Source organism: Salvelinus sp. IW2-2015, linkage group LG15, assembly GCF_002910315.2.
Source record: "Salvelinus sp. IW2-2015 linkage group LG15, ASM291031v2, whole genome shotgun sequence".
NCBI classification, from domain to species: domain Eukaryota; kingdom Metazoa; phylum Chordata; class Actinopteri; order Salmoniformes; family Salmonidae; genus Salvelinus; species Salvelinus sp. IW2-2015.
The window spans coordinates 8,038,596-8,057,384 of record NC_036855.1 but is presented as its reverse complement, the minus strand read 5'-3'; the positions used below and the strand labels follow the sequence as shown (position 1 = coordinate 8,057,384).

General features: G+C 41.6%; 1 protein-coding gene across 1 annotated transcript; it reads right to left on the bottom strand.

The window, feature by feature from the left end:
• Positions 1-4,134: 4,134 nt before the first annotated feature.
• Positions 4,135-6,939, bottom strand: LOC111975053 (cytochrome c oxidase subunit 7C, mitochondrial). Its single transcript, XM_024003216.2, has 3 exons — positions 6,740-6,939; positions 4,890-5,036; positions 4,135-4,225 (listed from the first exon to the last, which is right to left on the bottom strand). The coding sequence occupies exons 1-2, from the start codon at positions 6,812-6,814 to the stop codon at positions 4,920-4,922; spliced, it is 192 nt and encodes a 63-aa protein (XP_023858984.1). The 5' UTR covers positions 6,815-6,939; the 3' UTR covers positions 4,135-4,225; positions 4,890-4,919.
• Between the last annotated feature and the right edge of the window lie 11,850 nt (positions 6,940-18,789).

The following is an 18,789-nucleotide window of genomic DNA, read 5'->3' as shown; positions in this document are numbered from 1 at the left end:
CAGTGAATTATAAGTGAAATAATCTGTCTGTAAACAATTGTTGGGAAAATTACTTGTGTCATGCACACAATAGATGTTCTAACCGACTTGCCAAAACTATAGATGGTTAACAAGCGATTTGTGGAGTGGTTGAAAAATGAGTTTGACTCATAATTGAGTCATAATTGTATGTAAACTTCCGACTTCAACTGTATATATACACAAGTATGTGGACACACTTTTAAATTAGCGGTTATTTCAGCCACACCCATTGGTGACAGGTGTATAAATTCAAGCACGCCGCCATGCAATCTCCATAGACAAACATTTACAGTAGAACGGCCTTATGGCACTGTCAAAGGATGCCACCTTTCCAACAAGTCAGTTCCTCAAATTTCTGCCCTGCTAGATTTGCCCCGATCAACTGTAAGTGCTGTTATTGTCAGTGCAAAAGTCTAGGCGCAACAACTGCTCTGACGCGAAGTGGTAKAACACAAGCTCACAAGACGGGACAGCCGAGGCACGTAAAAATCATTTGTCCAAGGTTGCAATGACAAGTGTCGGCTGGATGCCATTGGACTCTTGAGCAGTGGAAAAAAGTTCTGGAGTGATGAATAACGCGTTACCATCTGATTTGTGAAGGATGAATCTGGGTTTGGCGGATGCCAGGAGAACGCTACCTGCATGAAGACATAGTGCCATCTGTGAAGTTTGGTTGAGAAGGAATTATGGTTTGGGCTAGGCCCCTTAAGTCCAGTGAAGGGAAACCTTAATGCTACAGCATACAATGACATCCTACACGATTATGTGCTTCAAAATTGTATATATATATATATATATTCAATTACCCAATGTTGTACTCTCTGCTACTGTATGAATTTCCTGTGTCAGGTTACTACCGCAGCTCTGCATACCTACTTAATGGTTTGAAACTTAATGTAATATTCAAATTGTATTATTTATTATACTGTAATAATCAGCAACACAGTTCACTAAAGCCTCTTAGGGCTAGGGGGCAGTGTTCAGAAGTTCGGATGAATGACGTGCCCAAAGTAAACTGCCTGTTACTCAGGCCCAGAAACTAGGATAAGCATATAATTGGTAGCATTGGATAGAAAACCCTCCTTAGTTTCTAAAACTATTAAAATAATGTCTGTGAGTATAACAGAACTGATATGGCAGGCAAACCCATCTGGAAAATGTTGAGGTCACAGTCCATTTCAATGCTTGTCTACGGGATATTCAAAGGAATTCCTCCCAGATTGCAGTTCCTATGGCTTCCACTAGATGCCAGTCTTTAGAAAGGATTTCAGGCTTGTTTTTTGAAAAATAATTGAGTAGTTGTAGTTTTTCCAAGGTGTCTCTCATTAGAAATGTAGTCTTCTTGCGTGCGTGAATGAGGTGGGCGCTCTTCGTTATTTATCTTCCCTATTGAACATACTATTCTCCGTATACAATTTTATAGTTTATTTAGATATTAGAGTACCTGAGTATTAATTAGAAACATCGTTTGACTTGTTTGGATGAACTTCACTGGTTACTTTTTGGATTAGTTTGTATGCATGTTGAAAGAGTGGATTACTGAATCAAGCGCGCCAACCAAATGGACATTTTTGGGATATAAAGGACTTTATCGAACAAAAACCACCATTTGTTGTGTAGCTGGGACCCTTGGGATTGCAAACAGAGGAAGATCTTAAAAGGTAAGTGATTTATTTTATCACTATTTGGGATTTTGTGACGCCTGTAATGGTTTGGAAAAGTATCTGTGTGGGGCGCTGTCCTCAGAAAAATCGCATGGTATGCTTTCGCCGTAAAGCCTTTTTGAAATCTGACAACGCGGTTGGATTAGCAAGAAGTTAAGCTTTAAAACAATGTAAGACTTGTATTTTCATGAATGTTTACTTCAAAACAGTCACCATCAGTTTCACACAGCCAGAACTACCCAGCGTTAGCTAGTTACATTTACATTACATTTAAGTCATTTAGCAGACGCTCTTATCCAGAGCGACTTACAAATTGGTGCATTCACCTTATATCAGTTGTATAGTTGTATAAAACCTGACATCTAAAAATGACTAAACTGTAAAGCTAACTAGCCAGGAGAACACGTAGTTGCTCACGTTTGTTCTAACGTTTAAAAGTGTAAGACGTGAATAAAGGGATACGCAGAAGTTTTGGCAATGAAGCCCTTTATCTCCTTCCCGAGTCAGATGAACTCATGGACACCATTTGTCTCAGCATCCAGTACGAAGAAAGTTAAGAGATACTTTCATGAGCCAATGCTAACTAATGCTAGTGCAATGACCAGAAGTATATTGCATCTACAAGAATGCTAGCAGTTTCCATAGACTTCCAATAATTGAGCTAATGCTAGTTAGCAACTTCAAATGGTATCCACGAATTCACCTGACTCTGGGAAAGTAGACAAAGGGTTTTATTGCCAAAATCCCTTTAAACTTTGTTGGCGACAATTACTTTCCCGTGTGGYGAGTAATGGTGTTACACAGTTCATATTCACAGTTTATAACAACCAACAGTGAGAATTATGGCACTTTCAAGATAACTGGGAACTCGGGGTGGGGGGGGGACTAGGTCAAATCATGACATTAGTGATCATCCTTTCAGAAAGTCAGAGCTCTAAAAGGATGCTTATGTTGGATGACCATTCAAATAGATTTCTCCCCAGTCATAGCTCGTTTTATTTTTTATAGCCCGAGTTCCAAGTCGCCTTAACCTCTCTGGGATATGTGGGACACGTCCCACCTCGCCAACAGCCAGTGAAATTGCAGGGAGCCAAATTCAAACAGAAATCTCATAATTAAAATTCCTCAAACATACAAGTATTATACACCATTTTAAAGATAAAGTTCTTGTTAATCCAGCCAGTGTCTTGATTTCAGAAAGGCTTTACGGCAAAAGCACACCATGCGATTATGTTAGGTCAGCGCCTAGCAATAGAAAACCATAGTCATTTTCCAACCAAGGAGAGTTGTCACTAAAGTCAGAAATAGCGTTAAAATGAATCACTTACCTCTGATGATCTTCATCTGATGGCACTCCCAGGTCTCCATGTTAGACAATGTTTGTTTCGTTAGATAAAGTTAATCTTTATGTCCAAATACCTCCTTTTTATTCACGCGTTTAGTTCACCAATCCAAATGCACAAGGCGCGGGCACTAAGTCCAGACAAAATCAAAAAAGCTCCATTACAGTTCGTAGAAACATGTCAAACGATGTATATAATCAATCTTTAGGATGTTATCATAAATCTTCAATAATGTTTCAACCAGGCAATTCCTTTGTCTTTAGAAAGGGAACGGAGCTCGCGCTCACGGCCGCACGCGATTAACTCAAGGCTTTCAGCCAGACCACTGGTTGAAACAGCTCTTATTCRCCCCCCTTTCACAATAGTGTGAAACATTCTAAAGACTGTTGACATCTAGTGGAAGCCTTAGGAAGTGCAATCTGACCCCAGACACAGTATATTGGATTGGCAAACACTTAAAAAAAACTAAACCTCAGATTCCCCACTTCCTGGTTGGATTTTTCTCAGGTTTTTGCCTGCCATATGAGTTCTGTTATACAACAACATTATTTTAACAGTTTTGGAAAAAATCTACTAATTATATCCATATTCTAGCTTCTGGGCCTGAGTAGCAGGCAGTTTACTCTGGGCACCTTATTCATCCAAGCTACTCAATACTGCCCCCCGTTCCCAAACACGGGGGGGGGCAGTATTGAGTAAACACAGTGAAGTCAGATTTCTGAGTCCCAAGTCGTTTTGAACGAGGTATTAAGCAGTCAGTGGGATAAGTGACTCCTGTTACAGCAATGGAGGGCTTTCAAAAATAAGTCGCTCAAATCTTGTGACTTGTCTGGTAAAAGTCACTGGCTCCAACGTCTGTTCTAAATACACACAAAAGACCACTTGGAAACAAATCTAGTTGGCACGAAAGAAATTCATGTAGTCTCAGACATGCATTCTCCTCATTTTCTGCTTACTGAACATTCTAATAACTCCCATAAAACTCATGACTCCATGAAGAGCGACACTTTCTGCTACAATGCAGACTACGGAATAGCACCAAACATTTGCTGCAGCATGACAWCAGTTTGCACTACAAACTCAGACAAAAACATTTGGCAAACGTATACATTTGAGTGAACTTTATTTACAAAGACAATTAGGGATTCCCATTCTTCGAAACAGAGTTCTGCTGGATAAAGATGTTCAGGTGCAGACCTGTAAAAGACAGATTGATAAGGCTTACAGAATTCTGATGACAGAAATCTAATTTCTGAGTAAACACCTGGGGTATATTCATTCTGCCGATTCTGTTGCAAAACGTTTCTTAATCAGAAGGGTGAGGGGCCTACCTGAAATTGTCAGTTTGGTTCTTAAACGGTAAATGTTTTTTTGTTATGAATACACCCCAGAGATAAATGTCAGTGACAATTGGAATTCAGGCCAACTTCTACCAGATATGTATCAGGGTCAGTAATAAAGTGTCACATTACTATGCTTATGTGCCAGCTTATCTTAAAAGCATAATCTTTTAATTGTCATTTAGCAGACATTGGTCCTGTAAGTTGCTCAGGATAAGTTAGGTTTAAGTTAAGTGCTCAAGGGCAAATCAAGAGATGTCACCTAGTCTGCACAGGAATTCAAACAAATGACCTTTCAGTTACTGGCCSAATTCTCTTAAACGCTAGGCTACCTGCAGAACTGAAATATAAACTTGCATGACATTTGAAACTGTTTCCCACAGACACTGGGGTAATTTACTTTAGGTCTGCCGTAGAACAACAAGAGAACAATCGTGATAGATGTCACTGTTCCAATAGGGATGCAAGTAAATGCCAAACAGTGCTGACATTCAGATTAAAAATAGATCAGCGGCAATTACCTTGGAGGTTACGTGGCATTCATTGTCACTTCACTTCTTCAGGAGTTGGTGTCTGACGACGATGAAGGGAAAGGCGAAGCCACTGCCGAAGAACACCACCATCATGCCCAACAGACGCCACTTATTCTGCACCGAGAATGGCAGGTTCTGTTTAACACAAACAAAAAAGTGTGTTGAGAGATGAGGACTTAATGTGTTTATCGCAGGTAAATGTGACTGAATACATGGACATGGTTACGTCCAAGTTGGACTGCAAACAGCTTGATGGTAGTCAGTGTCAACCAATACAACTGTGGCAAACTCAATGCAAAACTGAAAGTAGCTGGCTAACTGCAGAAATAACATTTCTGTTACATGGTCTGCTCAAAGTATAATGTAGCATACTAGCTAGCCCTGGTAATTATGTTTGGAAGCTGGCCCTGTCACGGTTTTACACTATATAGCAAGCTAAGTCAAATATCTAACATTAGCCTGTCAACACTGCATTATCACTCAACACTGCCAAATTCTGAAAATCCATAGTTAGCTAACTATCTACTTAAATGACAATAACTTGCTCAACAACTGCAAGTGTCAATTCCATATGGCTCACAAGTTAGTTAACTGGCTGATAAAATAACAAGCAAGTGAATTAGCTAGCTAGAAGGACAAATATGCATGTCAAACGACAACCCACCAAAAAAAAAAACTTCAGAAAAGGCATTCCGTGACCCAGGAAACAAAACTGCAGTTTCATTACTATACTTAGATAATTGTATGAATAATGGTTCAATTAATAATACTTTTTTTTAAAGTACAATTTCGAAACCATTTCTCCTAGCAACATTATAAGGTTACCATGTTACACCTTGGTTACAAGTGTGACACGTTCCGCTGTATTTGCTTGCAGAAAGTAATGAATGTACTGGACAAGAGAAATCACGAAATAATATGTTGAAAGGTGCTCAATGGATTTTCCTCGACGCTTTATGTAGCTGTTGGGACCTTGAACGTTTAGAACGCGGTGTTAGCTAGCATACGTTATACTGTCTAAATCTTGGGCCATAATTGTTTTGCATAACCTTGTAGGCCAAGCAGCTGCCAAAACGTCCTATAACATTAACTGAGGAAACCACTGTACATGGTTAACATACATTTCTTTGTTTCGGGGTTAATCTGGATCAGTGAAGGACCGGTAACAAGTGTTGTTTGAGTTTATACAAGGACGAATACCGAAAGCACAAATAGTTGTGGGTCAGTGTTCAACAAAAGTAACTATATAAGGTGAACGTGTGCAACAAAAGTAACTAACCAAGGCGAAACAGAGCGCTATGATTCCAATACTAAAAATAATAACTTTTATTTAAGAAAAAAATGTGTAATGTGTTCATTCATAACATTATCTATGTAATGTTGAAATTTTGCAGTTTTGTTTCCTGGGTCACGAAAAAACATTTTTGGTGGGTGGCCCTTGGTCTATATTGAGCAAGCTGCATATAAATGAAAATGGGATATTACGTTTATGGCAACCACGTTACTGTAGTTAACGTTAACTTATATAGTTAGATTACATTAGCTGGCGGACATTAAGTTAGCTAGTTAATGTTAGCGTTTAGCAGTGTACAACGTCAGCTTTAAATGTTAGCTATGCTAGCCATGTTACGGGAAGYCAAAAAACATCAAGTAGGAGTAAAAATACAATATTGACAATATTGTTGCATCTCGAAAAAAAAAGTATAACTAGCTAGCGCTTGGTTTTGAAACCTGAAGACTAGCTTGTGACCTCCACGCAGGCTTCTGAGTGAGGCCCGAGTTATGAGACCGCGGTTTTATTTAGCTAATATTTGTAACCTTCAATTGTGGGAGATTACCTGTCCTGGTCCCTCAGAGTAATGCGAGGACCGAACAGCGGAGGTTGTGAATCGTCGTACAGCCTGTCCCAGCATGATTATTTTAAGTTTATTTGCTTGTTCCTTCAAACAAGAACAAATGTCTGCGACCTTCTTGTTGCTGTATGAGAGAATGTTGAACAGCCTTATGGGAAATCWAAACGAGTTAGCTAGGACTGGGAAATGTAGTCTTCTTCTTCTTCTATGAGGTTTAACGGCGGTTGGCATCCAATTTGTTGCATTACCGCCACCTACTAGACTGGAGTACAACTCCCTTATACTTTGCTTGAAAAATAAAAATGTACTATATAAATACCATACCATCTAACACTACACTCACTAATTTCTAAATTATATCAAATAAAATTAACACCACCTATTCCACTAATTAAATGTATTTATTCCTACCTCATGCCATCATCCTGAAAGAATGGGACATCACCACTTAACGCACTCGGTAACTCTTCTGATGTCAAGCCTCTCACACACAAATACCTCTCTGCAGCTGCCCCCACAACCTCAATTTTCTGCGACTTCTGTTCCATCCCTGCAGTACAGTTGATAACCATTGCTATAAATGCTAAAAATCCTATCTTACTGAAACTTATATCACTTGTTGGTCTTTCCCTCTGTACTGGTATATCTCTACTACTCACACCACTCCTCCCCCTTAACCCATCATCCTCTACTTTCTTCACTGCCTCAGCATATGATAACTTCTGCACTAATCTAACCCTGGAAACATCAACCTGCCTCTCTCGCACAGGATATTTCTGATTCCCAGCTCCATGGGCACCCTTACAATTAACACATTCCACTACTTTCCCCAATACTACACATTCCTTTGTCTCATGCCCTTCTGCACACTTCTCACACATTGGAACCTCCCTCCTACACACTGCTGTCACATGCCCATAAGCTTGACACCTGTAGCATCGTAATGTATTTGGTGTAACGGATGTGAAATGGCTAGCTAGTTAGCGGGTACGCGCTAATAGCGTTTCAATCAGTTACGTCACTTGCCCTGCAACCTAGAAGTAGTGTTTCCCCTTGCTCTGCAAGGGCCGCGGCCTTTATGGAGCGATGGGTAACGACGCTTCGTGGGTGACTGTTGTTGATGTGTGCAGAGGGTCCCTGGTTCGCTCCCGGGTTGGGGCGAGGGGACGGTCTAAAGTTATACTGTTACATTGATGATGTTGACCCGGATTACTGGTTGCTGCGGAAAAGGAGGAGGTTGAAAGGAGGGTGAGTGTAACGGATGTGAAATGGCTAGCTAGTTAGCGGGTACGCGCTAATAGCGTTTCAATCAGTTAAGTCACTTGCCCTGAAACCTAGAAGTAGTGTTTCCCCTTGCTCTGCAAGGGCCGCGGCTTTTGTGGAGCGATGGGTAACGACGTTTCGTGGGTGACTGTTGTTGATGTGTGCAGAGGGTCCCTGGTTCGCTCCCGGGATGGGGCGAGGGGACGGTCTAAAGTTATACTGTTACATTGGCACATACGCTCTTACAGGAAAACGTATATATCCTAACTTCACTTTGTCGGGCAAAGACTCAACTTCAAAACTCAAAAGAACAGACAATGACTCTTCTGTTTCCCCACTCTCACCACCCTGTCTGCGTCGCATCAAATGACGAGCATCATATACACCGGGAATCTTTCCCCTCAGCTGGTCAACTTTTATATTTACTGCTACCCCAGTTATCACTCCTTTTAGTTGTACCCTTTTCTTGCCCCCATTCATTTTACTCCGAGAGCATTCTCCCTCTGACCAACAGAAACACAAACAATTATCACTAGACCACTTATGGTTACCCTCACCGATTCCACATTACCYAACTATTTTTTTCACCCACCATGAAATCATAAATGGATCAGCCAAAAGGCAAGAGTCCACTTTTTCCATAAACTTCACTCTTACTGCCAGACTCATCTTTTTCCTGATCCTCGGTACATACCTCGTTCTCTGATAACTTCACCACACCTACCACCTCCGATACTTCTCACTCACTTCCATTTCTCCTCCTGTCTTCAGTTCCCTCTGCTTACACTTTCTACCATTCTTCTTTAACAAACCATCTCCCCTTTTCCCACCATTTTTATCTGACTCAAGCTCACCCTCTTCTTCCCTCTCTCTTTTAGACCTCTTCTCCCTCTCTTTTCCCCTCCATTCCTCCTCTGTTTTCCCAGTAGACATCTCCTTATGCTAATACTGCACTGCTCCTGACAACCATCTTGTTCTTGCTTTCTCTATGGACTCCATTTCCGCAGAGGCTTCCCATCCTCCCTCTCCGTCCGACCCCACGCAGCTAAGCTAGCTCGGGATATGTAGTTCTCCAGCAGATGTAATTTATTTATTATTTCTCATTATCCATGGGGTAATAACAATAATTTATGGAGTCCATAAATTGTGATACAACATAAAACCAAAGACAAAGTCTTCACTAAGACATAAAGCATTATTAACGTTAATGTCAAGTAATATACAGTACAATTTATAAATTGCTGTGGCATCGATCTATTCTGAGCACAATTGAAGGTAGTCCAGAACGTGTGTTGTGATGTATAGTATCTGATGTTGATCAAGTTTATTGTTCATGTGATGCATTTGGGTGCATAATTATTTATATAGAGATTTTCAGACAAATCTGTTTCTCTATGGTCAGGGATGTGATACAGATATAGGATTTTAAATTGAGCCAGTTTGTTACAGCAAATTAAGGTCCTACATCGGCAATGCTTCCCTCTGTGGTAAATTACACCTCTCATCAGGTCCCTGCTATGACTGCTGATGTGACATTTGCTTTTTTCCAAATGGCTTCCACTGTGTTCACGTTAATGAGCTGATAATGAACCTAATGAATAAGTGATATCATTGTGTTGTATGGTAACGTCTTGCCTTAAAATATCAACGATTGGACCTCSCGGGTGGCGCAGTGGTCTAGGGCACTGCATCGCAGCGCTAGCTGCGCCACCAGAGTCTCTGGGTTCGCGCCCAGGCTCTGTCGCAGCCGGCCGCGACCGGGACCGGGTCCGTGGGGCGACGCACAATTGGCCCAGCGTCGTCCGGGGTAGGGAGGGTTTGGCCGGTAGGGAAATCCTTGTCTCATCGCGCTCCAGCGACTCCTGTGGCGGGCCGGGCGCAGTGCGCRCTAACCAAGGGGGCCAGGTGCACGGTGTTTCCTCCGACACATTGGTGCGGCTGGCTTCCGGGTTGGAGRCGTGCTGTGTTAAGAAGCAGTGCGGCTTGGTTGGGTTGTGCTTCGGAGGACGCATGGCTTTCGACCTTCGTCTCTCCCGAGCCCGTACGGGAGTTGTAGCGATGAGACAAGATAGTAATTACTAGCGATTGGATACCATGAAAATTGGGGAGAAAAGGGGAGAAATTTAAAATAAAAAAAAAATATCAACGATAGTCACTCCGAAATATATTAGTACCCTCAATACATGCTACCATAGGGGAAGTGGAGTGGTTAACATCCTCCAAAGGACTTTGGCTGGAAATTACCATGTCAATGTGAAAGCCTGCAATTTCTGCTTGATGGACTGCTACATTGGGGTCAATCTGCTTGAAGAAAATGTCAGCCCATTGCACTCTGTTCTACAGTATATAACTCATAGTGCGGGGCTGGGGGTCGAGCTTTAGGATACAGGGCCTGTCATGCCAAATAGTGTCTCCCTGTCAAAAAGTGCCCCCCCTCCGCGTCACAATGGGATTTATTTTTTACAATTTGTTTTTGTTTTTCCATTGTACCTAATCAGACATATTTCAATATATTACATTGTCAATAGATATTGCTTTCCTACCCCCTCCTTCAGGTTTGGTGAATGGACCAACCAGAACCTCAAGACTGCCATGGGCAAGTCCCTTGATTGTTTTTTGACCAGGTAAAAATGATTGTCCGCTGTTAATTTATTTTCTTGCCCTCCAAGAGATCTGTAAGAAATGTATTTGTAAAATGAAATATAATTGCATTTATTGCTGTTATCAGTCAAGGTGAGACTGAACATGGACAAGGCGCAGGAGAAACAGGAGAGCTACTGGAGCAGAATCAAGAAGGGGAACAAGTGCTACGACATCCAGGCAAATTACTTGCTTTGGAAAAAGGATGAAAGGAAGGCGAGACCTGGGAAACCTCACTGTTCTTTCGCTCCTAGCCGGGGTCACCATCTGTTAAGGTGAATATAAAAATCTCAGATAATAACTATTTGCATTTGCACACAAAATTGACTTCCTAGGGTTACCTCGGTGGAAGCCAGCAATCTTCTCCAGTTAGATCAGTTGGGCAGTCGACCACTGAAGCACTGACACCCTACACCTCGGTGAAGCCAAATAGACAAAGTATGTTATTAATCTTTGGTTGACATTTGAGAAAGCAAGAAATGGTAGTTATGTTGAGCTTATAAGAAAATTTACCTCTTCAATTTACCTCTCCAAATGACTTTAGGACCATCAACTGTCCAAGCCCCCCAGGAGGTATCCCATCCACCAGAAGCAGTGAGTTCGGATCAGTCTGATTCTCTGTGCTCTGGGTCGGATGGGGACCAGCTTAAGGTAGGCTATACCTTCCCAGTAAAGTGTAACCTGTGTGTTTGCTTGTTTATGTCTCTGGCTCCTCCCCTGTTTCCTTTAACTCTGCTCCTGTTCTCCAGGACCTAGGGGTTCTGCCCAACACCCAGACGTGGATCCACCTGATGTCCTCCATTACCAAACACGATCCAACTTTCATTACATMATCTACAGCGACTGTTGTTGTCATGTTGTCATTATCTGCTAATAAAGTTTTCTTGCTCTATCATACTGGGCACATACACAGATGAACTAAAAACACTAGCACTGCAAACACTCAGAACAAAAAGAGCAGCAGTGCCTGGACTTTGCAATCTCCATCTTCAAGTCCTCCTTCTGAGACTGGCTGCCTGTTGAGAACAAGTGACAGGCAGAACCTCCCACCCACACAGCAACTACATCCTCTATATTCCACACACCAGAACTCAGTATTTTAGTCTATAATTGCCATGTGAGTGTACAAAAAAATCTGTTTAACAAGGTGTTCATTATTGTAAGTTGTAAGGAATCCTTTGATGGTATTTATTTGTTACACATTATTCATCCAGGCTGTATCACATCTGGTCGTGATTGGGAGTCCCATAGGGCGGCGCACAATTGACCCAGTGTCATCCAGGTTCGGCCGGTGTAGGCCGTCATTGTAAATAAGAATTTGTTCTTAACTGACTTGCCTAGTTAAATAAAGGTACATTTTTTATTTATTTTTTATTTTATTTATTGGGGTATCCTCATACCTACAATAGATACATATATATTCAACCACAAGGGTGTATTAATGAGCTATGCAAGATAGGGAAAAATGAATCATGATATAGGACTACTGAAATTATATTATTTCAGTGTTAAAATAAAATAAAAACATGACAGTCAGACAAGCCAGTCTATTAATCAAATGAATTTGCATATGAATGGAGTGGACATTTGTTGACTTTGTGATCTGTAAGGTAAGTCATTTTAATGTGTCAAGCAGATTTTTTATTTCACCTTTATTTAACAAGGTAAGTCAGTAAAGAACAAATTCTTATTTACAATGAGAGCCTACACTGACCAAACCCTAACTCGRATGACACTGGGCCAATTGTGCGCCACCCTATGGAACTCCTGATCACGGCCGGTTGTGATACAGCCTAGGATCAAACCAGGGTCTGTAGTGATGCCTTTAGCACTGTGATGCAGTGCGTTAGACCGCCATGCCAGTCGGGAGTCCCCCAAAACTACATGTTTTCTTTGCCATTTCTGAAACGTAGCAACGTTTAAGACATGGATTTCATGTTGTCATGGTAACAATGTACCCAAAAGTAGGTGGAAGTAATGTTTTCATTTTATTAGTAAAACAAAACTTGTTTAAACAGCGGAATTGTCGCGGAAATCAGCCTTGTTTGCACAGTGAAAATGAAAAGAGCGTAATTTAGGCTGTAATGATCTCCAAAATTCTAATCATTAAGTCATCACACCATTGATATAGCAACTAACGCTAATAGTTTTTCTAATCCCATTGTGACGCAGAGGGGGACACTTTTTGCCCAGAGAACTGTTGTGTCTTTGCTATCATTAAATTGAAGACTTATAGTTTTTATCAAAGATTCCTGTAATTAGGGATTACGTGATCAACTGAGTAATAACGTAACTAATTAACTATGAATTCGAGGGCACCAGGGAAAGTAGTCAGATTACAAAGTTATAATTTCCCAATATAACCTTTCAGATATTTTCATATCTGATCAATAGTCTTCTGATTAATGATTTATTTATTTTTACCTCACGTTAGTCTCATTCCAAACGTCGTAAATCGTTGATCTGCACGAACCCAGTCTTCACTATGAGTCATCCATACATCCTTTGTCTTAAATCATTTATTTATTACTAACTAAGTAATTCACAGAAATGCATAAACAACAAACAAACAAACTTAAAAATGGTTACATGAAATGATGGGAGAAATATGCCCTAGTGGGCTGAACCGGCATGGCGGCTTGTTAGACAAAGGGAAAGTTGGGGGTCGACTCAGTAGTCACTACAGAGTTCATAACTATAACAATTGACATGCTAATCCTTTACACATGAACGCTCACTCATTCGGGAACAATTGCAATCAATATATATATATTTACGCTCGGTGTGTCGTCTTGATCGTTGGAGAGAAGTTAGTTTTGTTGGAGAGTTTGGTCCGTCTTGGTTATTGTGGATAGTTCAGAGTGACATTCGTTATAGAATGGTTGTTTCGGCGGTTGTCTTTCTTCGTGTTCAATGATACCGAATTCCTAGCTGCAGACTAGTAGTCAATATCAAGRACTTGTTCTTATTCGTCTAAGAGTTTAACCACGTGGTATGGTTAAAGATTCAGCAATKGTACTTAACCTTCGTTCTCCCCATATGGAGAAAAACATGGTCTAATGATAATTTCTCAGAGTTGGCTKTTATTCGGATAGCAGGAARGGGCTGTCCTTGGATGTCTGACCCGTACTGGGCTAGGGGCGGTCCTTGGATTTAGTTCAAATACAAAAGGGATTTGTATTTTTCTTCATTAAACAGTCCAAAATCATATTACACAATTATACAAACAGTATCATACTCACTCGTTCATTTTATACAACAAACAGATGTAAACCTCATATCTGAGGTTATTATATAAACAGCGGTATGGTAATGTAGCCCCACAGTCTCACATGAGTTTCCCAGATGGTGACAAACGGGCATGTTAATAGCTGGGATCTTCACCGATCTTTAATACTTTTTCCGGAACATGAAATCTGTTCGTACCTCAAGTTCTGTGAGGTGGAAGAAACCACTTTGTCCTGAAAGTTTACCCTCTCTCTAATACTGTTTAGCCATGAGGAGATTCTCAGGAATTTACGACGTCTCTCTGTGATCACAGCATGGGCTGAAGGAGGAAAGGGAGAGGCAGGGAGAGGGGGATGGGGTTTGCAATACCCAAGCAGGCAACGTCATGACAGAASATTATTTGGCATGACAGGCCCTCTAAAGCACGGGTCCCCCAGATAGCAAATGAACACGTCATAAGCCATGTCTAAATGTAGAATTACAGGAAATTTGCTTTAAAATGGGAACATTGTCTCTCAGCCTCATGGCAAAATGTGTAGAATAGCAGTAAAAGAGCTTTAAAACCTGTGTTTGGAACCGGTTCAGACCGGAAAACATAATCGATTAGCCCTCCTGCTGTGTTCCGGTCGAATTGGACAAATTTACAAGTTTTCTCTCTGAAAAAATGTAGTTCATTTAATCTGATTGTCGTAAAGTTCCATGACTTTGTCCACATAGGGCATCTGAACACACAAAATACATTTAGCTGATTTTCATTACATTTTGGGTGTTTTATTTATACATGAGAAATTAATGGGTGAGACTACAATTAGTGTATAAAATTGAGTTCAGGCACATGCCCATTCATCAGATGGACACACTTCCTCTCCCATGCATGTGTGTTTGTACACACACACACACACACACACACACACACACACACACACACACACACACACACACACACACACACACACACACACACACACACACACACACACACACACACACACACACACACACACACACACACACCACACACACCTTACTCCCTTCTTGGCTTCCATGGCAACCCCCACGGGAACCTTTCCCCAATGTAATCTTTCCCCCACGGGAACCACACCTGTTGGCATTCTCACAAACAATCGCAACAATGTTTCAATAATATGTAGAACTTTTCTCGCAGCTCTGATATATAAAGCTTTTTTGAGGCCTTGCTCACAATTCATTTTGTGGCAGCACAATGACCAAACGATATACTGTATGTGAGGCTCTTGATCATATCTTTGATCATGATACTGGTGAGGAGGAGAGAGTCCTTGTTAAACTTTGACACAAAGTAGTCTGTGAAAAATAGCAAGTATCTGAGTATTTGTTATAGTCAAAATAATCCATACATTATGCTTTAGAAGTTCAAACTTGTAATGTTCACAAAAACTTAAGTTGATGAAAAGATCTAACACAACATTAGGTGATAATATATGTATTATTATGGATTTATAATCAGCTATTATGGGGCGGTCATTTTGGACCGAGAACACAGAATTAATAAGCATGAAACGAACACAACAGGAGGGTTAACAGAATCAGAAGCGCAAATGAAAGTGATCTACTCGTCCAGAACAGAACCAAATTTGAAAAGCATGGCAACTGGTTAATAACGTCATTTTATGTTCCGGGCATTTTTTTCCAGTCGCACAAAAATGCAACAAAGTGCCTATTGAAAGCTCTCACTGTCACTCAAAAATGTATTCCAGTGTCTGCCTGCCTGCCAGCGGAAAATCTTTGGCAGTATGTGTGCTCCCTCTCCGGCCTCTAGGTCACCAGGCTGCTTGTTATGGCGCTCACCTGTCACCATCGTTACACACACCTGCGCGTCATCAGACTCGCCTGGACTCCATCACCTCCTTGATTACCTGTCCTATATATGTCACTCCCTTTCGTTCCTTCCCCAGGTGTCATTGTTTGTGTTTCAGTTTCATGTCTGTGCGTTGTTTGGGTTTCTTGGTTTGTGTTATGTTTCGGTCATTCATGAAACGTATTCACTCCCTGAACTTGCTTCCTAACTCCCAGCGCACAGTTACAGTAGGACACCTGCCCGTACCCTCCGAAGCATAGTCTAGTAGCCTGCTGATGTTACAAGCGTGATTCAGAAATCAGAGAGATTTCTAATTGGAGAAGAATGGATTAACCTTTCTAAACTAGTTAAGAATATTATAGTTATCACATTTCACATTGTAATTATTAACTACAAAAAGGTAAGACATGTTTTAATTTTAATTCTGGTGCCGCTCTGCACACACAATGCCACACCCTGATCAGTTTCACMTGTCTTTGATTGTCTTCACCCCCTTCCAAGTGTTGCCCATCTTCCACATTGTCCCCTGTGTATTTCTACCTGTGTTCTGTTTGTCTGTTGCCAGTTCGTCTTGTTTGTCAAGTCAACCAGTGTTTTTCGTCTCAGCTCCTGCTTCTCCCCCAGTTTCTCTTTTTCTCGCCCTCCTGGTTTTGACCCTTGCCTGTCCCGTCTCTGAGCCCGCCTGCCTGACCCCTCTGCCTGACCCTGAGCCTGCCTGCAGCTTTTCCCCACCTCTGGATTACCGACCTCTGCTTGACCTGAGCCTGCCTGCCGTCCTGTACCTATTCCGGCAGTCTGCATCTGGGTCTTCCCTTCAAACCTGATACACAATCTTGTTAGCTAGCTAGCAGGTCCAACATTAAGCCAACTCTCAAATTCAAAGACATTCAAAGTTCCTTAATGGAAGCTGCTCCTCTGTAGGTAATTCTGTGGGCCTACTTCAGATAATGTCCAGTGTGCTCCCTCTCCGGTCTCTAGGTTACCAGGCTGCTCGTTATGAAGCACACCTGTCACCATTGTTATGTGCATCAGGAGGTCTCAGCCGGCTCATCAGGCTCTCACGCCTCAACCGGTTAATCAGGTTTCTGCTCCTCAGCGGAGGAGACCGGTCCGCTCCTGATCCCCGGGATTGTCCCTGTGGTTGGCGTCCTGCAGCTGGAGCTGCGTGCTGGAGGGGGTAATATCACGTATGCTCTCTCTCCGGAGCTCTAGGTCACCATGCTCCCGCGCCTCAGCTGGATCGACAGGTTCCCGCACCTCAGTAGAGGTGTCCGCTCCTGATCCCCGGGATCGTAATTTTGGTCGCCGTCCTGGAGCTGGAGCTGCACGTCGGGGAGGGGGTACTGTCACGTGTGCTCCCTCTCCGGCCTCTAGGTCACCAAGCTGCTCGTTATGGCGCATACCTGTCACCTTCGTTACACGCATCAGCGCATAATGACATTCACATGGACTCCATCACCTCCTTGATTACTTGACCTATATATGCCACTCCCTTTGGTTCCTTCCCCAGGTGTCATTGTTTCAGTTTCATGTCTGTGCATTACTCGTGTTTCCTGTTTTGTATTATGTTTTCATCTATTAAATGATTCACTTCCTGAACTTGCTTCCCGACACCCAGCACACACGTTACAGTTAATGCATGTCCTAACAACACGATATCCAGCACTTCAAGCCAAGCCTCCTCCTCCACCCTCTCTCGCTCTCTCCCCACCCACAATTTCAGTCGCATCTCGCGCCCTACGCTCGTCTGTCCAATGCATGTAAATAGCTTGCCAGCTGGTCTATCCACACAGATTTGCTTAGTAATTTAATGTGGGGCTAAATGTATAAAAAGAGAAAGGAACGATATAAACTAACTTTTTTTTGTGTTCGAACCTGTTCAGAACTTTATTTTGCTGGTCGGGACAGATGAACGAAAAAAAAACTACGGTTCTGTTCAGAATGAAAAGATTGGATCTTTTTTGGGGTTCCAAACCCTGTTTAAAACTGCTACATTTTCTCTCAGCCTCATAAAAATGTGTAGAAAAGCATAAGACATGCTATAAAACTGCACATATGTCTCTGCATTACGACACTGGGAGTAAGCTAAATTTGACAGGCTTGTCAAGCAGTTAGCCAATTTTATCCAGCTTTTTAAGACTCCTTGAAGTGTCAAGAAAACACACTACCGGTCAAACGTTTTACAACACCTACTCATTCAAGGGTTTTTCTTAAGTTTTTACTATTTTCTACATTTTATAATAATAGTTTAGACATCAAAACTATGAAATAACACATATGGAATAGTTTAACCAAAAAGTGTTAAACAAATCAAAATATGTTTTATGTTTGTGATTCTTCAAATAGCCACCATTTGCCTTGATGACAGCTTTCCACACTCTTGGCATTCTCTCTACCAGCTTCAAGAGGTAGTCACCTGGAATGCATTTAAATTAAAAGGTATGCCTTAAAAGTTCATTTCTGGAATTTCTTTCCTTAATGCGTTTGAGACAATCACTTGTGTTGTGACAAGGTAGAGGTGGTATACAGAAGATGGCCCTATTTGGTAAAAGATCAAGTCCATGTTATGGCAAGAACAGCTCAAATAAGCAAAGACAAATGACAGTCCATCATTACTTTCAGACACGAAAGTCAGTCAATATGGAACATTTCAAGAACTTTGAAAGTTTCTTCAAGTGCAGTCGCAAAAACCATCAAGCGCTATGATGAAACTGGCTCTTATGAGGAACACCACAGGAATAGAAGACCCAGAGTTACCTCTGCTGCAGAGGATAAGTTCATTATATTTAACTTCAACTCAGAAATTGCAGGCCAAATAAATGCTTCACAGAGTTCAAGTAAAAGACACATCTCAACATCAACTGTTCAGAGGAGACTGTGTGAATCAGGCCTTCATGGTCAAATTGCTGACAAGAAAACACAACTAAAGGGCACCAATAATAATAAGAAAGATGCTTGGGCCAAGAAACACGAGCAATGGACATTAGACTGGTGAAAATTAGTCCTTTGGTTTGGAGTCCAAATTGGAGATTTTGATTTCCAACCGCGGTGTCTTTGTGAGATGTGG

What these genes read in the sequence shown, in the direction of transcription:
- LOC111975053 (XM_024003216.2), bottom strand. Translation starts at nt 6,814, where the DNA reads ATGCTGGGACAGGCTGTACGACGATTCACAACCTCCGCTGTTCGGTCC. An exon ending in ACTCTGAGGGACCAGGACAG is followed by an intron (nt 5,037 to 6,739) that starts GTAATCTCCCAC and finishes TGTGTTAAACAG; the next exon opens with AACCTGCCATTCTCGGTGCA.